This window comes from Emydura macquarii, unplaced genomic scaffold, assembly GCF_026122565.2.
Source record: "Emydura macquarii macquarii isolate MOO-44397 ecotype Brisbane River unplaced genomic scaffold, CSIRO-AGI_Emac_v2 contig_1551, whole genome shotgun sequence".
In the NCBI taxonomy this organism is placed as follows: Eukaryota; Metazoa; Chordata; order Testudines; family Chelidae; genus Emydura; species Emydura macquarii.
The window spans coordinates 15,251,797-15,272,145 of NW_027131688.1; the positions used below are offsets into that span (position 1 = coordinate 15,251,797).

At 40.4% G+C, this 20,349-nt stretch overlaps 1 protein-coding gene across 2 annotated transcripts in view; it reads left to right on the plus strand.

Moving 5' to 3' along the window:
* SYNE2 (spectrin repeat containing nuclear envelope protein 2) overlaps positions 1-20,349 on the plus strand; it is a 275,575-nt gene that overhangs the window by 49,665 nt on the left and 205,561 nt on the right. For both annotated transcript variants that reach the window (XM_067554922.1, XM_067554923.1), the window contains 14 exons: positions 145-246; positions 1,573-1,710; positions 2,710-2,874; positions 4,900-5,012; positions 6,253-6,409; positions 10,536-10,632; positions 10,935-11,122; positions 11,298-11,462; positions 11,857-12,012; positions 14,088-14,261; positions 16,580-16,738; positions 17,005-17,178; positions 19,044-19,178; positions 19,341-19,496. In XM_067554922.1, coding sequence (XP_067411023.1) covers positions 145-246; positions 1,573-1,710; positions 2,710-2,874; positions 4,900-5,012; positions 6,253-6,409; positions 10,536-10,632; positions 10,935-11,122; positions 11,298-11,462; positions 11,857-12,012; positions 14,088-14,261; positions 16,580-16,738; positions 17,005-17,178; positions 19,044-19,178; positions 19,341-19,496 — 2,079 coding nt within the window. The remainder of the gene's footprint in view (positions 1-144; positions 247-1,572; positions 1,711-2,709; positions 2,875-4,899; positions 5,013-6,252; positions 6,410-10,535; positions 10,633-10,934; positions 11,123-11,297; positions 11,463-11,856; positions 12,013-14,087; positions 14,262-16,579; positions 16,739-17,004; positions 17,179-19,043; positions 19,179-19,340; positions 19,497-20,349) is intronic.

Consider the following 20,349-nt stretch of genomic DNA (forward strand, 5'->3'; position numbering starts at 1 on the left):
GTGTCTTTCCATTGATTTCAATGGGCTTTGGAACGGACTTTAGTGAGTGGCAAGGCTTCACTAGCATGTTGTTTTATGGCACAATGCAAACTAAAAATAAGACTTGCAGAATGCAAAAATGGAATTTTCTGCTCCAATTACCAGGGAAAAGTAAAAGAGGCCTTGAGCTGGCTGACTGCACAAGAGAAGAAGTTAACAAAGTTATTGGTTGATACAGAAAATGAAACATGCTACAGGAAGTTTCAAGTAAGTAGCATTTAAATGACAGGTTTGAACATTTATATAGTATTTGCAAAGAGAAATATTAACATAAGGCCCCCAAAAGTAGCTTTTCATGTTATTGTCCATTCTGAAGATTTAAATTTAACAAAAACAAAAAAATAAATCACAAATCCATCCCTGGTAAATAAACCAAAGTCACCATTCAGGAAGAGTTAAGATAAAATTCCCTTTCCAGAAGGAATGTAGATATATGTTTCTCAGTTATTATGGTGATAACATTGTAGGTCTCACACCAATTTTTTGTTACTGAAGAAGTGCTGGAAATCTTGCCTGCTACTCATGCCTTAGGGGAGCAGCTTCCTCCATTTGTACAGCCCAGTTAACCAGAGTATATAGAAGGGAGACTTATGGGGCCATTAGAGAAGTAAATATCTCTTTTCCCATACAGTAGATGATATTGCAACTTCAGTGTTGCACTCTGCCCTCTTTGGGAGCGGGAAAGAAAGGCAATGGATCCACATATCGCACTGGCCTTAGCGTGCCCTCAAATCCATCCTCCGCGGTCCATCAGGGAGACCCCATGGAGCTGTACTTCTTGAAGAGTATGGGACTTGCAGTACCTGTGCAGTGCTCTCCCTTGTTAGTGGTTTTGCTGAGTCCAGGGCTCTCCATACTAATAGTGGGGGGATAATCACAATTTAACCCTTAGAGAACATGAGCCCATACAAAGTCTGACTGAAAACGAGAGATCAAATATTTTTGTAGGCCAGGAGAGGTGTTTTCTTCTCTTCTTCTTACTTAAATTCCATGCAGAGTCAGTCAGACTGGATTTACTGTATGTTCTGCAACTGGTCTGACTTCCCTCTTTGATAGTCAAAATGCAAAAGTAACTGATTTCAGAATGTTCCCCCCCCCCAGTTGGGCTACATTTGTGTGACACACTTAGGTCTTGTATGTAATATGTAGTAACATTTTCTTCTTCTCAGTTCCCCATGTTGACTATACCTAGTCTCCAGACAAGATATTTTTCTCAGTACAGTTGAATAGTATAGCACTACAGGAAGTTAAAGATATTTCTGTGTAGTTGCTTGGGAATAATGCATTAACATGATATTAAATATTCAGCTCTAGCATGGTAAGCATACATTGTAAGCCCCAGATACTGCCCTTAGATGATTGTGCTTGATTTCCGTTGACCTCAGTAGTCTTATCATACTGTCATTCCTCATGTGCAACACCCACTGAAATAAATAGGAGCCAGACATGCACCTCCAACAGTAATATTTGATTCTAAGAACTATTACTTGTGATAGTTTTCCGCTATAAATTGCCTTCCCATTTTAATCCTAGGAAATGCTATCATTTATGGAATTGTTTAACGAAGAGAAAAGACCCTTTCTGCCAGTGTTGTCTTTGAAAAGAAGTGTGCCTGAGCTAAGTGAAGAGCAGAAACAGATGAAAGCAGCATGGGATAACCTCACCTCCCAGGTTACAGAAGCATTTCTAGCTGCTATTTATGTTATTAATATGAACACATTCTATGCAGAGGATAAAACTCATCCCAGGAATTTAGACTGTAGCATAGTTAAGTTGCTTCTTTTGGTGGAGAGGGAGGAAACACTATATTTAGATATTGACCCTGATCCTGAGGGCCAGTTGAGCTGGGGATGGTGGGTAGGGTTCCAAGTTTATGGGGGTGGGTCGATAGAGGCGGGCAATGGCAAAAGTGGCTGTATGGTATCTTTATGCCTCTCTGCTCCTAGGGCTGTCAGAGGCATGCAAAGTATGGTCTGGATCTGATCTTCCTCTAAATTTGGCAGTGTTCAGGTGAAGAGTTTGGGGCTGATCTCTGCACAAAATGTTCAGTTTGACATAATTAGGGCTAAAATAATGACTCAGCAGAGAAAAGAGCGAGCCATAGAATCTGCAGCTGACTAGATATTTTTTCCCATGGCACGGATGGCCTTCTTGCGCTACTCTACCCTACCAGAACAGTATTGTTAATCCAACTAACGAGCTTGGTCATGCCAACTGTCCCTGTCCCAAGGTGTGGAATGGCTAGGGTTGATATTGCCAAGTATCTCCCTGCTTGATAAGTGGCTAGTGTGGATCAGACATTTTTATCCACTGTGATGGAAAGCCAGTCAGATAGGAGTCACCTGTCTCCATGCCATTAATGTTGGGTAAATTTCCTTCCCTGTGACAAAACTTCATTAGTTGTCATATATCAACAAAAACTGCTCAGTTCCCTGTAGCACCAAGAAGATTGCAAGGTGGGGAGCAAGCCACGGCCTTGGATGCACCCAAATGACTCCCATTTGGCTGCAGTGGGAGCTGCTGGCTTGCTAATGAGGGCCAAATTTTGTCCATGAGGTAGTTAGAACGTTAGATTAACAAGTATTCTATTTAATAATCTTATCCTATTCTCAGTGGATTAGCAAGAAATGAATGGAGAGATTTTACCATCGACTTGTATTCTCCTTTTAGATTAATGAATGGAAAACAAAGATGGACCATGCATTACCCCCACCTCTCGACAGCATCGAGGTCTGGCTCCAAGAGGTAGAACATCTGCTGGCAGAAGATTTACCTGATTCGCAGGACCATTGTAAAGCAATGGCCCTCTTCAAAGAAAAAATCATATTATTTAAGGTTTGTTAACCTAAAAAAGACTCAGTTAAATCTGACCTACCAAAGCACCTACTATGGAAGTGATGTTAGTTTTTGGGAGGGAATGTGGTTAGTGGATTGATAGATTTTTTTTGGGGGGGGGAGGATATATGTACTATATGCCTTTGATAGCAGCTGTTGATTTTGAACAATGGCAGGGTAACCAGATAAATAGAGAGGTCTGTAGGAAAGTTTTGTGACTTCATGGGGGTGAGATGTAAATGAAAGCCTTGGTTGAGTGAGTAATTTAGTGTATTTTGATCATATTAACACCTTGGTATTCTTTTATTTATGGTTCCTGCAACTAGTTTAGTCCCAGGTCAGCCAGCAAATAAGCACGTACTCATCTTCAAGCCTATGCTTAAATACATTCCTATTCAGAAAAGCACATGGCTTGAGTGGAACTTAATAATGTGCCTAAAGTTAAGCATTTGCTTAAGTATTTGGCAACTTGGGGTTTTATAAAAAAAGAGAATATAGTCTGATACTTGGAAGTCACAACATATTACTGCAGTAATGAAATCTTTACACTGCCTCCCCAAACCTGACATTTTTAAGTTGTTCTTTTGAGTTTCAAGCCTCTTAAAAGAACAGCTTTAGAATACCTGAATGATAATCTTTTGCCTTTTATGACTAGTCATTTGGGATATATTCCAAGTTGGCTGATCATTTGATGTGCCCTGACTGTAAATGGAATGGTGGGAGTTAGGGTTTATCATAGATTGAGCTGGTAGCACTGCCTATTATTAAGGTTACCCAATACTTCTCAGTATAAGACCCTATTTTCAGTTACTTCAAACTTTAATTGTTTGAGCTGTAATTTTCTATGTTGGGTGTCTGCCTTGTGGATTTTTTTGAAACATTTCAGCCAAAGTGGTTTGGCTATTTCTGAGAATCGGGTAGAAAAAAGACTTAGTTTTGCCCATGTTTCAATAATTTCCTCTTGAAAAATTTCTACAGAATCAACATATTCCCATGAAACGTTTTGATTTTGTCAAATCAGCATTTTCCAACAGGAAAACGTTCTGCTGACATTTTTTTGACCAGCTCTAGTTCCAACGCCGTTATGACCTACGTGGTCACATGATGCAACATGATGGAATTTCGGGGTTTTTTTTTTCTTAGGAAATCACGCACAAAAAATATGTCCAAAGAACAGTATTAAAGTTGCAAAGTCAATCACTTAAATATTAGGAAGTGTGAGAATTAAGATTGCACAGGCAATCTTAATTTGTCCCCATTGTACATATACATTATGATACAGTCTTTAATTACATGATTGATTTTAACATAGTTGTTTTGTGTGTGGTTATAACTATGCCCTTCATTTGTGGCACACACTTTTATTACCTGCAATTCCCAGGTGGCATCAATATTTAAAAGTAGTTTACAGGAATGTATTTACTGCTGCATTCCATTATTGTGATTATTGTTATTCATATGGGAATGTTGTGCAATAAATACACTGAGACTCTCTCTGTGGGTACTTTGTAAGTTCAGTTTGTTGCTTTTGGCAATTGGCACCTGTGTGATTGTTATGCAGCAAAAATTCCAACTTCTGCCATCAAAGGATTAATAAATTATCAGTGGGATAAATGGGTTTTTAAATAATGATTTTACAATATCAGACAATTAAAACTAAAGATATTTATTTACAAGGTCTTGCTGTCAATCATCTAATATGTGGTGAAGGAAGAGCTTCATATTTTGAAAAGATGTAATATAGTATCTGCAGAGGTTGTCATTAAAAGTCAACAGACAGTGATAGTATTGATTTAATGCAATATTACCAATACTTATATAGCGGTGAGCTGTTTTTACTATTCTGTGTAAATACTCACATTTGGGGGTAATGTAGGAAATACATTTATACTGTACTGAATAAAAACTGAAATGAGATCCTGTGGTAAATGTGTTTTCTTAATAGCTCCCACTGTAAATGGGAGTGAATTGCATATTCCCAAATACAATACTTAGCAGTAAAATATATTATAATGTTTTTTCCAGGGCTTGATGGATTATTTTGACAGTCATTTGATCGCCCTTCAATCATTTGAGAATAAAGATGGGAAGGATATGCCACTGGTACCACCTGCGAAGCTAGATGACATGAAAAGAAGGTTGCAATTTTCAGATTTACCCTGTTGGGCACCTGAGTTGACTACATTCATATTAAGTTAAATTGTTATTTTTTAGCAAGCTTAGCACCATTATGGAAAAAGACTCCAAATACTTATTTTCTGTGTGCGGTTGCTGTGCACTTAGATAGCACAGCCATAAGTGATCTGTTCCCAGTTCTGCTGCTGACTTGCTGCGTGATCTTGTCATATCACATTTCCGTGCCTCAGTTTCCCCATATGTAAAACAAGGATAATGATACTTACCCATCTTTTAAAATCATTTGGAGATCTACAGATGAAAGGACTATTAGTACAAAGTATGATTAAATAATTAAAAACATGAATCTGCTAAAGAATTCTGGAATTTAAAGTTCACTTGACAAAGTCAGCTCCTAAGCTGAACGGTGCCATCCAGTTTTGAGCTATCTCTGATTTTATTATTTATTGAGCACCACCAGTGTACTTTGTGTTCTGCAAACATATACAACAACATGTCCTTACCTCAAGGCATTTATTACTGTCTAGTACAAACACAGGCAAAGCAGCTCAGCCACATGCTAGTAGTAAAATGGGCATTGTTACGACTTTAAATTAGACTAAGGATTTTGTAGACGTCAGTTTTGAAAACCTTTGTGAAAAAAATTGTTTTGTTGTGGGTTTTGAAGGAGGGAAGAGGTGGTTTCATGTCTGAGGATTGTGAGACTGTTCCAAGAAAAAGGGGAAGATGAGTTAGTGGGGGAATATTAGTTTTAATCTTCTCATTAAAAACAAACCATTATATTGAACTTGTGTACATTCTGAAACTGTTTTACAGTATTCACCTTTTATCCTCCTTTGTTTAATGTTTTTGTTCCTTCTTCTCAGTTATGCTGATCAGGGTATTGTCATGCAGTTTAAAGCTGACATTTTCAAAAGTGGCCAGTGATTTTTGTAAGCTGAACTAGAGAGATTTTTCAAGGGGCCAAATTTTCAGACAGTGGAGGCTCTGCGCTTTCTGAAAATCAGCATCTTTTAAGGTTTCTTAAATTGGACATCCAACAATTAAGGTGCCCAAATCATTAGTCACTTAAATAATTAACCCTAAATATTTTAGAATTTTTTCCCTCTTCAACAGTAGGGACTGTGTTTGCATATGATATCTGGAATTCAGGTAATTTGTAGGTGAGAGGTCTCTCTTATATATATGTAAATAAATGCCTCTTTATCTCTAGTTTAATTCCAAAACTCTACTGTTTTCCAGATTCAGCAATATCCAGTCTACAAACTTCAGCATGCTTCTAGAATACCACTACTGCCTGTGCTCAGCTATCTCAGATGAAGTGACGTTAAGGTTAAATATCAGGGACATCAAATATGGGACTAAAGAATCTGTGGAGTTATTGCTAGCAGATTGGCATGTAAGCTTAAAAATAGTTTATATTTTTGGAAACTGTTCTCCAATTTAAACCAGTGGCAGTTGCCCTCTTTGATGCAGCCTTACATCTAACCCCATCCAGCATGGGGCTCACATGGCTAGAGACAACTGGAGATGTATGCAAAGGAGGGTGGGTTTCAGGTTGAATCTGTATCTTTATAAAAGGCCTTGCTATCTCCATGTACATCTTGCCATTTTGCTGTAGATATGTGTATGCATTATATAACTAACCTACATTTCAGACTGGAATAAAAGTGAGACAAGGTAGGCAATGTAGTATCTTTTATTGGACCAACTTCTGTTGGTGGAAGGTACAAGCGTTTGAACTACATGGAGCTGTGTGTGGCTCAAAAGCTTGTATCTCCCACCAACAGAAGTTTGTCCAGTAAAAGATATTACCTCGCCTGCCTTGTCTCTCTCATATCCTGGAACCAACATGCTATAACAACACTGCAAACAACTATGGAATAGAAATGTTATTTATGACCATCCAGCAGTTTGTCACTGTACAGCAAGGAGAATCACATACAGTGATGAAGGACTTACCTCCTTTCTGAAGCTAGATAATTTTGCTCATTGAAATAAATGATCAAAGGCTGTTGTACTCATGCCAGGCACGCTGAGCTAAATGTGACCATGTGATTGTGGCCATCGTCTTACACTAGAATGGGCCCTGCCAGGACGGATAACGTTTACAATAATACACCTTCTTATTTCCTTCCCTCCCTCCATCGCTTTTTCAATATCTCTTTTCCTGTAACCATTTCCCAGAGTTTCATAAAACATTCTGGTTTGGCTTTGGCCTGGATTCAGTGACTTTTTTTTGGCTGGATCCAGTGAGAGTGATTTCACTCTCAAGTTTCAATGTCATTTGAACCCAAGAACTCCAATGCAAAACTCAGTCCAAACCACTGAGTTTAATTTGATTTTGAGTCCAAATCCTGTGAAAGTGATGAGTTTTGGCATGATTTTGAGCAAAAGCTATGAGCATGACAGGCCCTGAATACTCTCCTGCCCCCACATTTATCTCTTTCTCTTTTCTGCCGTGATTATGTGTGACCGCGTCTCTTCTACCATCATCTTCAGGGGGGAGTTGACTAGCCTCCTTTCCTCTGTAACATTTAGAGGGCCAGCAATATCAACCCACTCCCTGCCTCAAATTCACAAATGTCTCACTCAGGACAGCAGGTGGTCTGCTGCACCTCCTCTCATAATTCTGCAGCAGCAGCACTCTAATTGTAGAAGCGTCTGCCACCACCTGCTACTCCCAGAGAGTAATACTCAGCAGTCCTTCTTTCTCTTCCACCCCAATCTGCACATATCCTGCCTTATGCTCCTCATTGTGGATGAGTTGACCTGTCTGATTACATTTTGTGCTTACCTCACGTTTTGTGACTAGTTATTACAGCACATATGGGACTCAATATTACAGTCCGTAGACCAGCAATGCTACAATCAGTGAGAATTTTGCCAGCGTTAGAACTGCAGGATGGGGCAACATGTTGTGTAAAATCACACGATTCTTGAAGACATCATCGACAGTGACCCATAATATGGTGGGTTGAGAATGGAGATTTAGCCTTTACTTTGAATTTCTTGGATTTTGTCAGTTTAATCTGGCCCCTTGGTGCATTGTTAATACAGATTTATTATTATAATGCATTATTGGGCTTTTTGATTTTTGATTTTAACTGATAAACACCAATAAAACATACCAGATACCAAAAAACAAACAAACAAACAGAAAGAAATCCGTATTTATCCAATAAACACCAGAAAAACACTGGAAATTGTTATTTGTATGTAAAGGATTGTCTATACAGAGCAGTTATCACAGAATCGTAGGACTGGAAGGGACCTCATGAGGTCATCTAGTTCAGTCCCCTGCATTTATGGCAGGACCAAGCATTATCTAGACCATCCCTGACAGGCGTTTGTCTAGCCTGCTCTTAAAAATCTCCAGTGATGGAGATTCCACAACCTCTGTAGGCAATTTATTCCAGTGCTTAACTACCCTGATAGTTAGGAAGCTTTTCCTAATGTCCAACCTAAACAATCCTTGCTGCAATTTAAGCCCATTGCTTCTTGTCCTATTCTCAAAGGTTAAGAAGAACAATTTTTCTCCCTTCTCCTTTTATGTACTTGAAAACTGTTATCATGTCTCCCCTCAGTCTTCTCTTCTCCAGATTAAACAAACTCAATTTTTTCAGTCATCCTTCTTAGGTCATGTTTTCTAAACCTTCAATCATTTTTGTTGCTCTTCTCTGGACTTTCTCCAATTTGTCCACATCTTTCCTGAAAATGTGGCACCCAGAACTGAACACAATACTCCAGCTGAGGCCTAATCAGCGTGGAGCAGAGCGGAAGAATTACTTCTCGTGTCTTGCTTACAACACTCCTACTAATACACTCTAGAAAGATGTGTGCTTTTTTTTGCAACAGCGTTACACTTTTGACATATTTAGCTTGATCCACTGTGATCCCCCGATCCCTTTCTGCAGTACTCCTCCTTAGGCAGTCATTTCCCATTTTATACGCTATGTGTGCAACTGATTGTTCCTTCCTAAGTGGAGTACTTTGCATTTATACTTACTGAATTTCATCCTATTTACTTCAGACCATTTTTCCAGTTTGTCCACATCATTTTGGATTTTAATCCTATTCTCCAAAGCACTTTCAACCCCTCCCAGTCAGGTATCATCCACAAATTTTGTAAGTGTACTCTCTATGCCATTATCTAAATCATTAATAAAAATATTGAACAGAATCAGACCCAGAACTGATCCCTGCGTAACCTCACTCATTATGCCCTTCCAGCATGACTGTGAACCACTGATAACTACTCTCTGGAAATGGCTTTCCAACCAATTATGCATCCACCTTATAGTAGCTCTATCTAGGTTGTATTTCCCTAGTTTGTTTATGAGAAGGTCACGCAAGACAGTATCAAAAGCCTTACTAATGCCATAATAATGTGGATTATGGGAGTGTGATTTCTAAAGTACACTAATGTGTTGCTCATTAATTGGTCTGTGTTGACCCTGCTGGTGTGCATTAAAGGTTCCCTAGTGTGCTTTAGGGTAGTGCTGTTTGAAACAGGACTGTGTTAAAGTGCACTAGGGAACATTACCAAGATTCCTCATTACAGTATACAGTAACAGAAAGTTGTGTGTTAGTTCTGTGGTACCATAGGTGCTCATGGCACTCCCCAATTTGTTTCTTATCTAAGAACTTAATTCTGAAATGAATAGCTCCTGACTCATGCAAGTACTGTGGTCTCTTTGATTCAATGGCTGAAGTGTTTGTCTACATGAACAATTTGTTCACAGCAAACTGGGGTGTGAGCCTACCCCACACTTGCCTGCCATGGACTAACTATCCATGTGGACCTTGCTGACATGTTAACTGTTTAATAATGCACTTCGATCTAATTCTCTTTGAAATGGGACTAGATCAAAGCTCATTAATGAAGTGGTAATGTGCATCAGTAGGATCCGCACCAAACTGGCAGGCTAGTGTGGGGTAGATTCACACCCCAGCTTGCTGCGAACTAAGGGCTGGTCTATACCTAGACAGTTAGGTTGACCTAGGTACATGGCTTAGGAATGTGAAGAATTCACACCTCAAGGTACTTAGTTAAACCAACCTAAGTCCCCAGTGCTAGGTCAAGGGAAGAATTCTTCCATCAGCCTACCTACCATCTCTCTCAGATTTACTACAGAGATGGAAGAACCCCTTCTGTCACAGCAGTAATTGCCTAGTTAGTAATTGCCTAGTAATTGCGCAGCTGCTGCTGTGCCACTGTAGCGTTTCTAGTGTAGACATACCCTAAGTGTTTGTGTAGACAAACCCTAAATGCATGAATTAGGATTACTCACAGAAGTAACAGTTTGCAAGATCAGGCCCTATAACAGGCATAATTCAGACAAAGGATAAGGGATGGGACGCAGCGGTGGAAGTAACGTGATTTTGCTCTGTTTATGTTTGGCCTGTATTTTCTTAGTTCATGTAGTTCATGTTCTAAAAATTAATTCATCACAAATTGAATTTTCTACATACTTTTCTGTCAGTCAGTATCACCCATCCCAACTCCCTTTAACTTTGTACAGGATTTTATTGAAGGAAGGGGTTTCACAGCTCAGCTCGAAACTGCTTTTCGAATATGTGAAGACATGAAAAACAAAAACATAAGCACGAATATCTTAGGTAAGTGCATGCAAATAACACAGTGCTTTAAAAAGAGTTGTGCTTTAAATTGATGTATGATTAATGTTTTAAATTCCTGATACTTTTATTTTCTGCAGAATGTTGGTTTTGTGTAGTTAGTTTATGTTTTTCCAAACAGTTAATGATATTCCCCTTAAGCACCAAAGGAAGGAGGATTCACTTCTTTATTTTGGCAGTTTACAAACAATTGAGAAATATGCCTAATAATATTATTTTGAAGTTATTAATGTGAATCAATGCCTATTTCTAACATTCATTTTGTAATGTATTTAATATTCTAGTTGGTGATCCTCAAGATACTAGTAAACTATTTAAAATGGTAGACTCCAAGATTTCTATGTGCAGAGAATATATTTACAATGTAAACACTATCCTACAAAAAGTTCTATCTTCTTGGGCTACTTATATGGAGAACAATCACTTACTGAAGACCTGGTTGGACGAAACACGAAAAGAACATCCTAAAAAGGTATACGATTGAATGTCTCCTTGTGATTTAGCATAAAGATACTTGTTCACCTTTTTAAGCACTTTAAAGCCTATGGATGGAAAGCATTATAAATGCAAATTACTGTTGTTATTTTGGGAAATATATAAAAGAACTATATGGTGTTGTCTTTAATCCTTTCAATGCATATCTGTAGGTTCCCACTGAGATTCTGGCAGACTGGAACTTGGTGCATGGTTCCTTAAATGAAGCTGGAAACTTTTTAATTGAAGTCAGCAATGAGCAAGTGGGATCAAACATTTCTAAAGAACTGAAAAAACTGAATACAAGATGGGCTAAATTTATAAAGAGAACACAGTTTGTAAGTAAACGCAGCTCCATTTTCTTTTCATGTGATACTTTTGTTATGTAGATTTCAAAAGCATAACTGTGTTTTTAAAAGTATAATTACCAGTTATTTATAGATCAATAATCTTTCATACAATTCAGGGTTATACATTGTAGAACAGGGAAAGCAAGCAATATGCAGAGGTTTCCAGTTGTAACTCTCACTGCCTCTTTATGTAAAAGACCTTGAGAACTCTGTTAGCGCTGAATGCCATGGAGTATATGGCTGAGAATATACTGGAGCTCTTTGTTTCATTTTTCTAGACGAGCCCTTTTAAAAAGTATGTTTATTAATGATATTCTTGTGCCAACAAATGATTAAAAAAAAAAAAAAGATAGTATAAAAATGCTATGCAACATTTTCACAGGAGATGAGATTACTGAGAATGCAAGAAGAGCAAAATAAGTCAGTTGTTGACAGTAATGGAAATTCTCAGTCTACTGCGGAGGCAGTGCCAGATACCGTCGGTAACACAGCAGATATCTCAACGGAGGCTATTAGGAGACAAATTCAGAATGCAGAGGTAAAGAGTTCTATATTCTAACAATGATAGGGGCACTTAAATTTGGGTAGTTTTATCTATTGAATATACAGCCCCATTTTTTGGGCACTACATCTCAATTTCATTCCCAGCTTTCACCAGTGCTCCTTGGGGTGTATGTGATGCTCCCTGTTGGTACCCAGGTTTGTGAGGCACCTCACCCCCACTTGCCCTTAGCATGAAGTAGTCTTGTCTGTGCCCAGGCCCACCAATAGGAGAGGTGAGGGGGGCAATTACCCAGGGGCCCAGCGATTTGAAAGGGCCCAGGCGGATGGAAGGATAGATTTGTATCCTTTCCTCCACACATCCAGTCCCCTGAGGCCCCTGCCTCTGGTGCTCTCCTCCCCTCCGCTGAGCTGAGCTTATTTATTATGCACCATGCAGCGTTCCCGGGCGGCTGAGGAAGTGGTATCTTCTACTCAGCTTCCTGGGTTCATCAGTAATCTCCCTGGGGCGTCCCACGGACCCGGGAAGCTGAGGAGCAGATACCGCCTCCTCAGCTGCCCAGGAACCTGCATGGCACATAATAAATTAGTAAAAACGTCCGGTGGAAGCCCACTCAGACCTGAGCCATCTCTTTCTAGGGGACCATTGACTGTTCTGCCCTTGGGCCTGGAATTGCTGTTGGTGGGCCCGTCTATGCCTGCTGTAGATCAGCTCCCTGAGGATCCTTGAGGATTCTCTGCAGCATCCAGCCCCTGTTCCCCAGAACACTCACAGAATTACAGGCCTGCTATTCCCAAAGAAACAGAACTCACCGGCCTGTAAAGTTCAACTCAGGAGCAGCACTTTGCTTATCACCACAGCACTTAGATATGTTTATAGTGAAAACAAGAATAAGTTTATCGTCACAGAACAGAGATTCAATTAATAGTGAGTAAAAATATTGTAAACAAATGGTTACATATAAAATAAAACCATAAAATGCTTTCTAGAGTCTAAACTTCGCTGACAAGTTAATCTCTTGTCTTAAGAAGTTTATCTTAACAAAATTCTCTCCAGAATTTTCAACCAATCGTGGTTAAGACTCCTCTTTCATAAAGCAAATGTGCTGTCCCACACCTCAAGATAAGATTCTCTTTTCCCACTGCATTTCTCTTCCTATTAGATTCTTTCTGAAGTTCTTTCTTATAATTCTTCATTTGCATTCAGTTCAGACTAGTGATAGCGGACCCACTGTGAACAAGACAATACTCAATTTACAACTAAACAAATATCCTATCTGACAGAAAACCTGTTTTTCACCCTTGCTGGTGACTAGTACCTTGATACAGACTTTAAGAACATATTTTCAGTTTATACCAGTGATCCTCAAACTCTTTACCCGGTGGCCCTCCACCCCTGTCCGCGCCCCCCACCTTCCCACAGCTGAGGCTGGATTGGGAGTGGAGCCATGGTTGGGGCCTGGGGGCTGCAGCTGGGAGCGGGGCCACTGTTGGAGAGTTGCGGCCAGGGGCCGAGGCTAGGAGTGGGGCTCCTGCGGCTGGGGGAGGGGGTCCGGGGGCTGGGCACCAGGGGCCGAGGTGCAGGCCTGGGTGCGGGGACCCGGGTGCCGTGGGAACCTCAGGAACCTCGGGGGGCCAGGTGCTGGGGCTTTGCGCTTCGACTGGGATCTGAGCACCAAGGCCTCATGCTGCAACTAGGGGCTAAGGCTGCAGCAGGGGGTAGGACCAGAGCAGAGCTGGGGGGCCTGGCCGCACCCCCCTGAATGTTCGTCCGTGTCTTCATAGGGGGATACACCCCACAATTTGGGGACCTCTGGTTTATACACATAACTCCTTATATAGTACCTGTACATAAATTTCACAATTATATTAATAAGTGTGAGACCACCTTTCATTTGATGCCTTGCATGTCATTCTTTGATGAACCAGAATGTACATATCAGAATCAGAAGATTCCTGTACCCCTCTTACCTCCTGTGAGTTGGCCATAAGAAGTTCCTGAGTGACAGAGTGAAAGCCAGAAAGTAGCCCACAGGCTGATTAAATCCTGGAAATTTTGAGCATGTTACAAATAATAACTTTGCTAAGAGTCTAAATTTTCCGTGTTCATAGCCTGGAGAAAAGAATGCAGATGTAATTGAACAGGCCACTGAGCTTTTGCCCAGAGTGGGGAAAATTGAAGAGCTTCTCAAAGGGGTGGAAAACTGGGCCACAGAAGCGGAATGCCTTCTTGAGACGATCAAACGTGAAGGATGTGTGAGAACCTCAGCAGAACAATCTTTACAGGTAGAAATGCAAATTTAAAGTTTAAAACGTCCACCCATTTATCAGCTTCTCAGACCTGAGTTATGAATATTCAGTGGCTTGTTTTAAATGAAGCAGGAATGAGGATGGATTTTGTATTAATAAATGGCTACCTAAGGGAAGGAGATGCTGGAATGTTGCTAGATGACTAGGGCTAGGTTAGTTGTCTAACATTATTTTTCAGGATAACTCCTGTCAGAGCGATGAGTATTCCATGGTGGTAACTGCTTTTTTCTAAACATCGTCACCCCCAGATTACAATCAGAGTCTAAAGAAGGTTGTCAGTGCCATTCTTCAACTGGTTACTGTTGAGTGATAAAGGCGCTCTCTCCCCATCAGTAACACAGCACACTCCCTGCACAGCACTACCTGCTGACTAATACTCTGGAAATTAATAAGGCGAGAGTGTGAGGGAGACTGGGGATACATTTACTGTATAGGCAATGTATTCATCCCCTGGGGAGGAAGCACTTTATCCCATCAACCCTTCTTGGCTGGAAACGGGACCTGTACAGCTCTGGCAGAGGTATGTAGTTTCCCTAGTAAAGAAAAGGGATATTTCAAGTATATCATCTGTCTGGTGTGTACTTTGTGCATCTGGATTTGTGGGAAATTACTTCAAACATCCACTCTGTAAAGAGGGAAGAAGGGCTCAGTGTTGTTGCAAAGATCTTTATTGTTAGTCTCAGGGTAATTTTACTTAGAGATTGTTCACTTCTGTACTGGGGAAAGTCTACATCAGTAGGAGGTTTGGGCATATTAGAAGAATGTGTGTGAATTTTCATAATGCATGTGTATGTAAACTAAACCCCCATTCTCAGCATATTTGCTTCTTAAAAATGTAAAATTGACAAAAAGTGCTCTTAAATTTCTATGAGCTGTGTTTCAACTAGATTGTAACATAATGTCCCCATGAGTATACCAGATCTAGTCCTTGCGTCTCTTGCAGTACATAATAGGGAGAAATTTTTAATAAAGCAATAATTATCATCAGAGGAATGGTAATTGATAGTCTGAAAATGAGGTGAATATGCATAGATCAGAACACCCTCATAAAGACACATAGTGATAAATATCCAAACGCAGCTGCGTAAGCTGTGCTTACAAAATATCTAAGCACACTTTCTAAGCTGATGAGTGCACATTGGGGCCCTGTTTTGCAAGCGATCATATAGCTTTGCTTATATAACACTTCCCATTTACTTCAGTGGGATTCCTCGCATAGTATAGTTACTGCCATGTGTACACATTTTCATGATCAGACAATGCATGTGCAAAAGTGTGCTTTGTATGTTCAGTTACTGGGTTGTATGTATACAAGCATATTTTAAAAATACTTTAAAATTGATGATTAGGCAAAGAAATGTAGCATCACAGAAGTTAAAGTACAGGTCAAATATGCGTATGGATGTCACAGGGTCCACTCACTGCTAGGGGCTCCTCCTGCTGGCCACTTTGTGGATTAGCTCCTTCCAGGTGCTTCGCCTCCTCTGGCGGTCTTTCCACTCGTCGTCCTCTCTCACCCTATGGACCTTCTCGCTACAGGAGCTGCAGCGTCCTCTTGGCCGTCCAGCCAGGTCACTGTGGCCCTCCTCTTCTGGGGTATCAAAGTCTTTAAGCATGAATTGTCCCAGGTAATCTGCCCTCCACTGCCTGGTCTGTGTCATGTCCCCAGTGGCTGGTAGTGGAACCCGGGCCCACCCTCTACTCCTGGTACTAGCTCCGGGGCCCTCTCTTCATCAGTCAAGGTCTCCCTGGCTGTTTTTCCCCTGAGTCTTTCCTATCTTTCTGGCTCTCCCCACACTCTGGATTTGCCAGCCGCAGACCTCCCTTCTCTCAGGGAATGGACTGCATACTACTTCTCTGCGTCCCCCAGCTGCTCTCAGCTCCTGGGCTTTATCCAGGCTCCTCCTGTTGTTCCCCGCTAGCTGAGCCTCCTCTAATTAATTCCGGCTCCCTGGTTCCTGCTCCATGTGTAACCTGGCCAGTTAATTGGCCTACCTAGCCACCTTAACCCCTTCAAGTCTTGTGTGAGGTGAACATCCCATCACAATGAAATTAGTTAAACAGTTTGACAACTTGTTTGCTCTGCTTCCTTTGTGGTTGGCGCCAGACTCTTCCCTCCACATTGATGCTTGGACTGCAAGATAGTGGCCTGTAATTGCAAAGCATGGTCCATATGTGACCAAATATTGCCTACTTTTCAGTCAATCCTTGCCTTTCAATTCAGTTCCTTAAGATAAATTATATAAATAATAATATTTAGTACTGAAGAGTTCTGTTGTGTTTCATCTAAACAGATCCTAATTGCCAGAAGAACCATGTGCCAAGAACAAGTTGCTGCAGCAGAAGAAATCTTGCAAGTTTTGACACATAATATTTCAAGCCAGATGTCCCTCCCAGATTTTCAGACAGCTGGGCTGCAGACACAAATTAAAGAAGCCAGAGATAGACTTCAGGTCTGTGTTCCCTATCACTATTCAGTACACAGATATCCTTATCTGTAGTATTAAATGGTTACAAAAATATCTTTTAGGGTCCATGTAAAATATAAATATTTTAAAAATATTTGAGTTGCTCTTCTCTTACCTTGTTAGGCACAGAAGGAGAAGAAATTTCAATATTAATATCCAAAGCTGAGAAACTTGAGTCATGTTATGAAGGAATATTTTAATTGTTTTAATGATACTCATGCACCCCCTAAAAATTGACTTTTTCTTCGTAGGCTGCCATGATTCACCTTGATCTTGTCTCATCCAAATCTGAAGAGACTCTGTCAGAAAAGGAGGTCATGATTAATTTTGAAGAATCCCAGAAGGAACTTGAAACATCTATTTTAAAAGCTATGCAACTCATTGGCCAAAAAGTAAGCCCCGAAGAGCACATTTCAAAAAATGAGGTGGGTTCAAATATTTACTTCCTACCTGTGTCATGTGACGCTTTTGACTATCAGAGCATGTTATTTCACAGTGAGATTTTTATGACTAAAAGGTCATCTTACACTGATGTGGAAAAGAGCACGTTTCTTGGCAGTTCTTAAAACTTTTGTTTAAAACTTTTTATTTTATCATGATTAACATACCTGAACTTTCTGTATAAATATTAAGAAATCTTACTCATAACCTGGACTTTTATGTTATCATTATCTGTGTGTATTTTGTTTAAATCCCCAAAATGGTAATCACACATTATAAATTCTTGATCCTAATACAAGGCTGTCTGTAATTTTTTCCATTGAAAGGATTTCCTAAACTTATTTCTCCGTGTCACTAATGCTAGGAAATCTCTCCTTTTCCAAAAATGCCCTATCACACATCTGGCCAATGGCGAACTAGGACAAAAAATTAGCCCTGGCATTTAAAGCACTACGGCCAGGGTGCCGTTGGGCCCGCTTGGTGGGAGAGGGGCAGGGGGAAAGGATGGGGCCAGGGCTGGGAGGGGGAGTGGAGTGGCTGCCATGCTCCAGGCAGGGGCGCCGCTGGGCCCACGTAGTGGGAGAGAGGCGGGGGAAGAGGTGGAGCAAAGAGGGGGGAGCGGCTGCCGTGCTTGGCCGGGCCTAGCTGGAGGGCCTGATGAAAGGCTTCTGTGGCAGGCCGACCGGCCCACCAGCTCTTGAATGCACCAGCCCCTCTGGCATTTGCCAGAACTGCCAGATGGCCAGTCCGCCCGTGCATCTGGCTATTAGTCATAATTGCATTATCAAAACTTTTCAAAAGCTGATTGACCTGGTGGCCGTCAGACACACAAGTAACTTTTTGCACCTAGCTTTGACTTGATTTTCTTGGAGGGAAGTAAAACCTAGTTTAGATTATGTTATTTATAAAACATGACAGTAATATGGGGTGTTATGACGGAGATTTTACTTATATATAAGTTAGGAAATCGAAAGTTCGCAAAGCTACTGTAATTCAGCCTTCTCGTGCATGTGAGCTATTCTGTGTACTGTCTGTCGTCGTATATGGCTCCATCATTCCCATACCCAGACAACTGTAAGGCACTCAAGAATGCACAGCTCTGAACCACAATCGTGTTCCTTGGCTAGTTAAAAGCCATTGGTCTCCTCCTGTATCATGTGCCCCAGCTTTGGGACAAGCTTTTCAAAGTGAATATAAATGCTGAGTGCCTCAATTTTTGAGTGCCTAATTTGTGACTCCTCAAAGAGGTCTGATTCTCAAGAAGTGATGAGTATCCACCATTGGAAAATCCAGATCCCCATAAAGTGTATCAAGTCGGGCACCCAAAAATTGAGGCACCTAATACCATTAGTCTCCTTTGAAAGTTTTGGCCTTGGCTAAATTGCACCATTTAGGACAGCCTTGGGATGGAAAGCAGTGCAGAGCCAACACTGGGAATGCTCATAGGGATTCTGTCTCCCCTCCCACGCTTCCTGTCACACATAGGGGTCATGCAAGTGTGCCCCATTGTCTGGCCATAGGGAGGGGCAGAGCCACTGATCCACTTTGTCTGCTCCCCTTTGGTACAAAATGTTCCCCCTAAGAGGTGTTGCAGGAGCTGCACCTGCACTTTCCTAGGTGCAGGGACTGCAGTTGTCCTTGGCCCTTTTTCAGGCACAGAAAGTGTAGAAGTGCAATTGTGCTCTGACCTGCCTATACATCAACGCAAGGGCGTGGGACAAGCTGGTCCTCTGCCATGGCAACCCAGTAATAAACACATTGTCATTTCTTATTGCACAGTTTTGATACAATAATGAAATTGTTTTATTTATATGCATAAACTAAGATCAGTTCTGTTTTGTTTTTTCAGGAAGCTTTTAGCACTTTGGACACAAGAATTCTTGAAAAATTTTTGAAAGCAGCTGAACAATTGAAAAATATTTCACCAGCTCATGAAAAGTTAGCAGTGGAGGAAAGATGCAAAGATGTTCGTGAAAGATGGAAGGTGAGAAAATTTACATAAGAGAATGAGTTGCCTTTTCTCATCAGACCTGGTCTTTTGAAAAACAAATTTTTGTTATAAAATAGTCAGAGGCTTTTATCTGCTTTGTATCCCATTGTCATCCTATGACCATCACTCTGAGACAGTGCTTTCTGTGCTTTGCAGGCAGTTCATCATGAAATCATATCATGTATTCAGTTCATAATGGAAATTGAAATAGGGAAATTTAATGCAACTTTTTCAAAACTCAATAAGCAAATAAATAAAGAGAAGAAACTCCTTAGCATGGGTAAAACCAAGGGACTTATAAAAGAACATGAGGTACTGTACAAAATCATTATCCTCAACTTCTCTGCTTGGTGACTGTATTGTATATTCTTCTGCACTGTATCATTTCATTTTCTTTCTAACTTCAGACTTTTTCATCATTGCAGGATTAAAAGCAAAGCTTTTAAAGATTCACCTTCGTGCCAATATGATGCTAAAATTTTTGAGTTTATACTTTACTTTATAATAATCTTTTACAGATGGTTTTACTTTTAATGCTTCACTATTCAAAATGTAATAATTAAAAAAAAGAACTTGATGGGCACTGTAGTTCCCATTCCATGTAGTAGTAGTAGCTGCATGGCTAAGGTCTGATGCATAGAGCTGACTATACCTGTAATGGTTATACAAAAGCCCCAGATTAACTTCTTGTTTGTGTTGCACACAAACTAGTCACATGACTTTAAGTGGTGCTTAACTGGTTCATAGGACTCTGATAGTCCTTTGCCCGGGGTAAATTTCACACAGTGTATAATAAACTTTGGTTTACATTTAAATTTTTACTCATGTCCCTTTCTCATTCGTCTCTTCTCTAATTTTCTTTTCACTTTAGACACACCTGGCCATTGTTATATTCCCCAACATTTGCCCAAATGTATTACTTATGGAGATTCTAGGTATGAAATCCAGGCCTTATTAAAGTCAATATGAGTTTTTACATTGACCTTACATGAGCCAGGATTTCACCTGTTTTTATGCGAAGAAAAACAGCACATACTGTATATGAAAGCATAAAGAGAAATAAGCATGTATACTAAATGCATTCTATTCTTATATTGGCCAAGAGAGTAGAGAGTTATTTCTTTTATTGTGATTGCTTCTTACAAAGGAAGGAGTGATGGAGAAT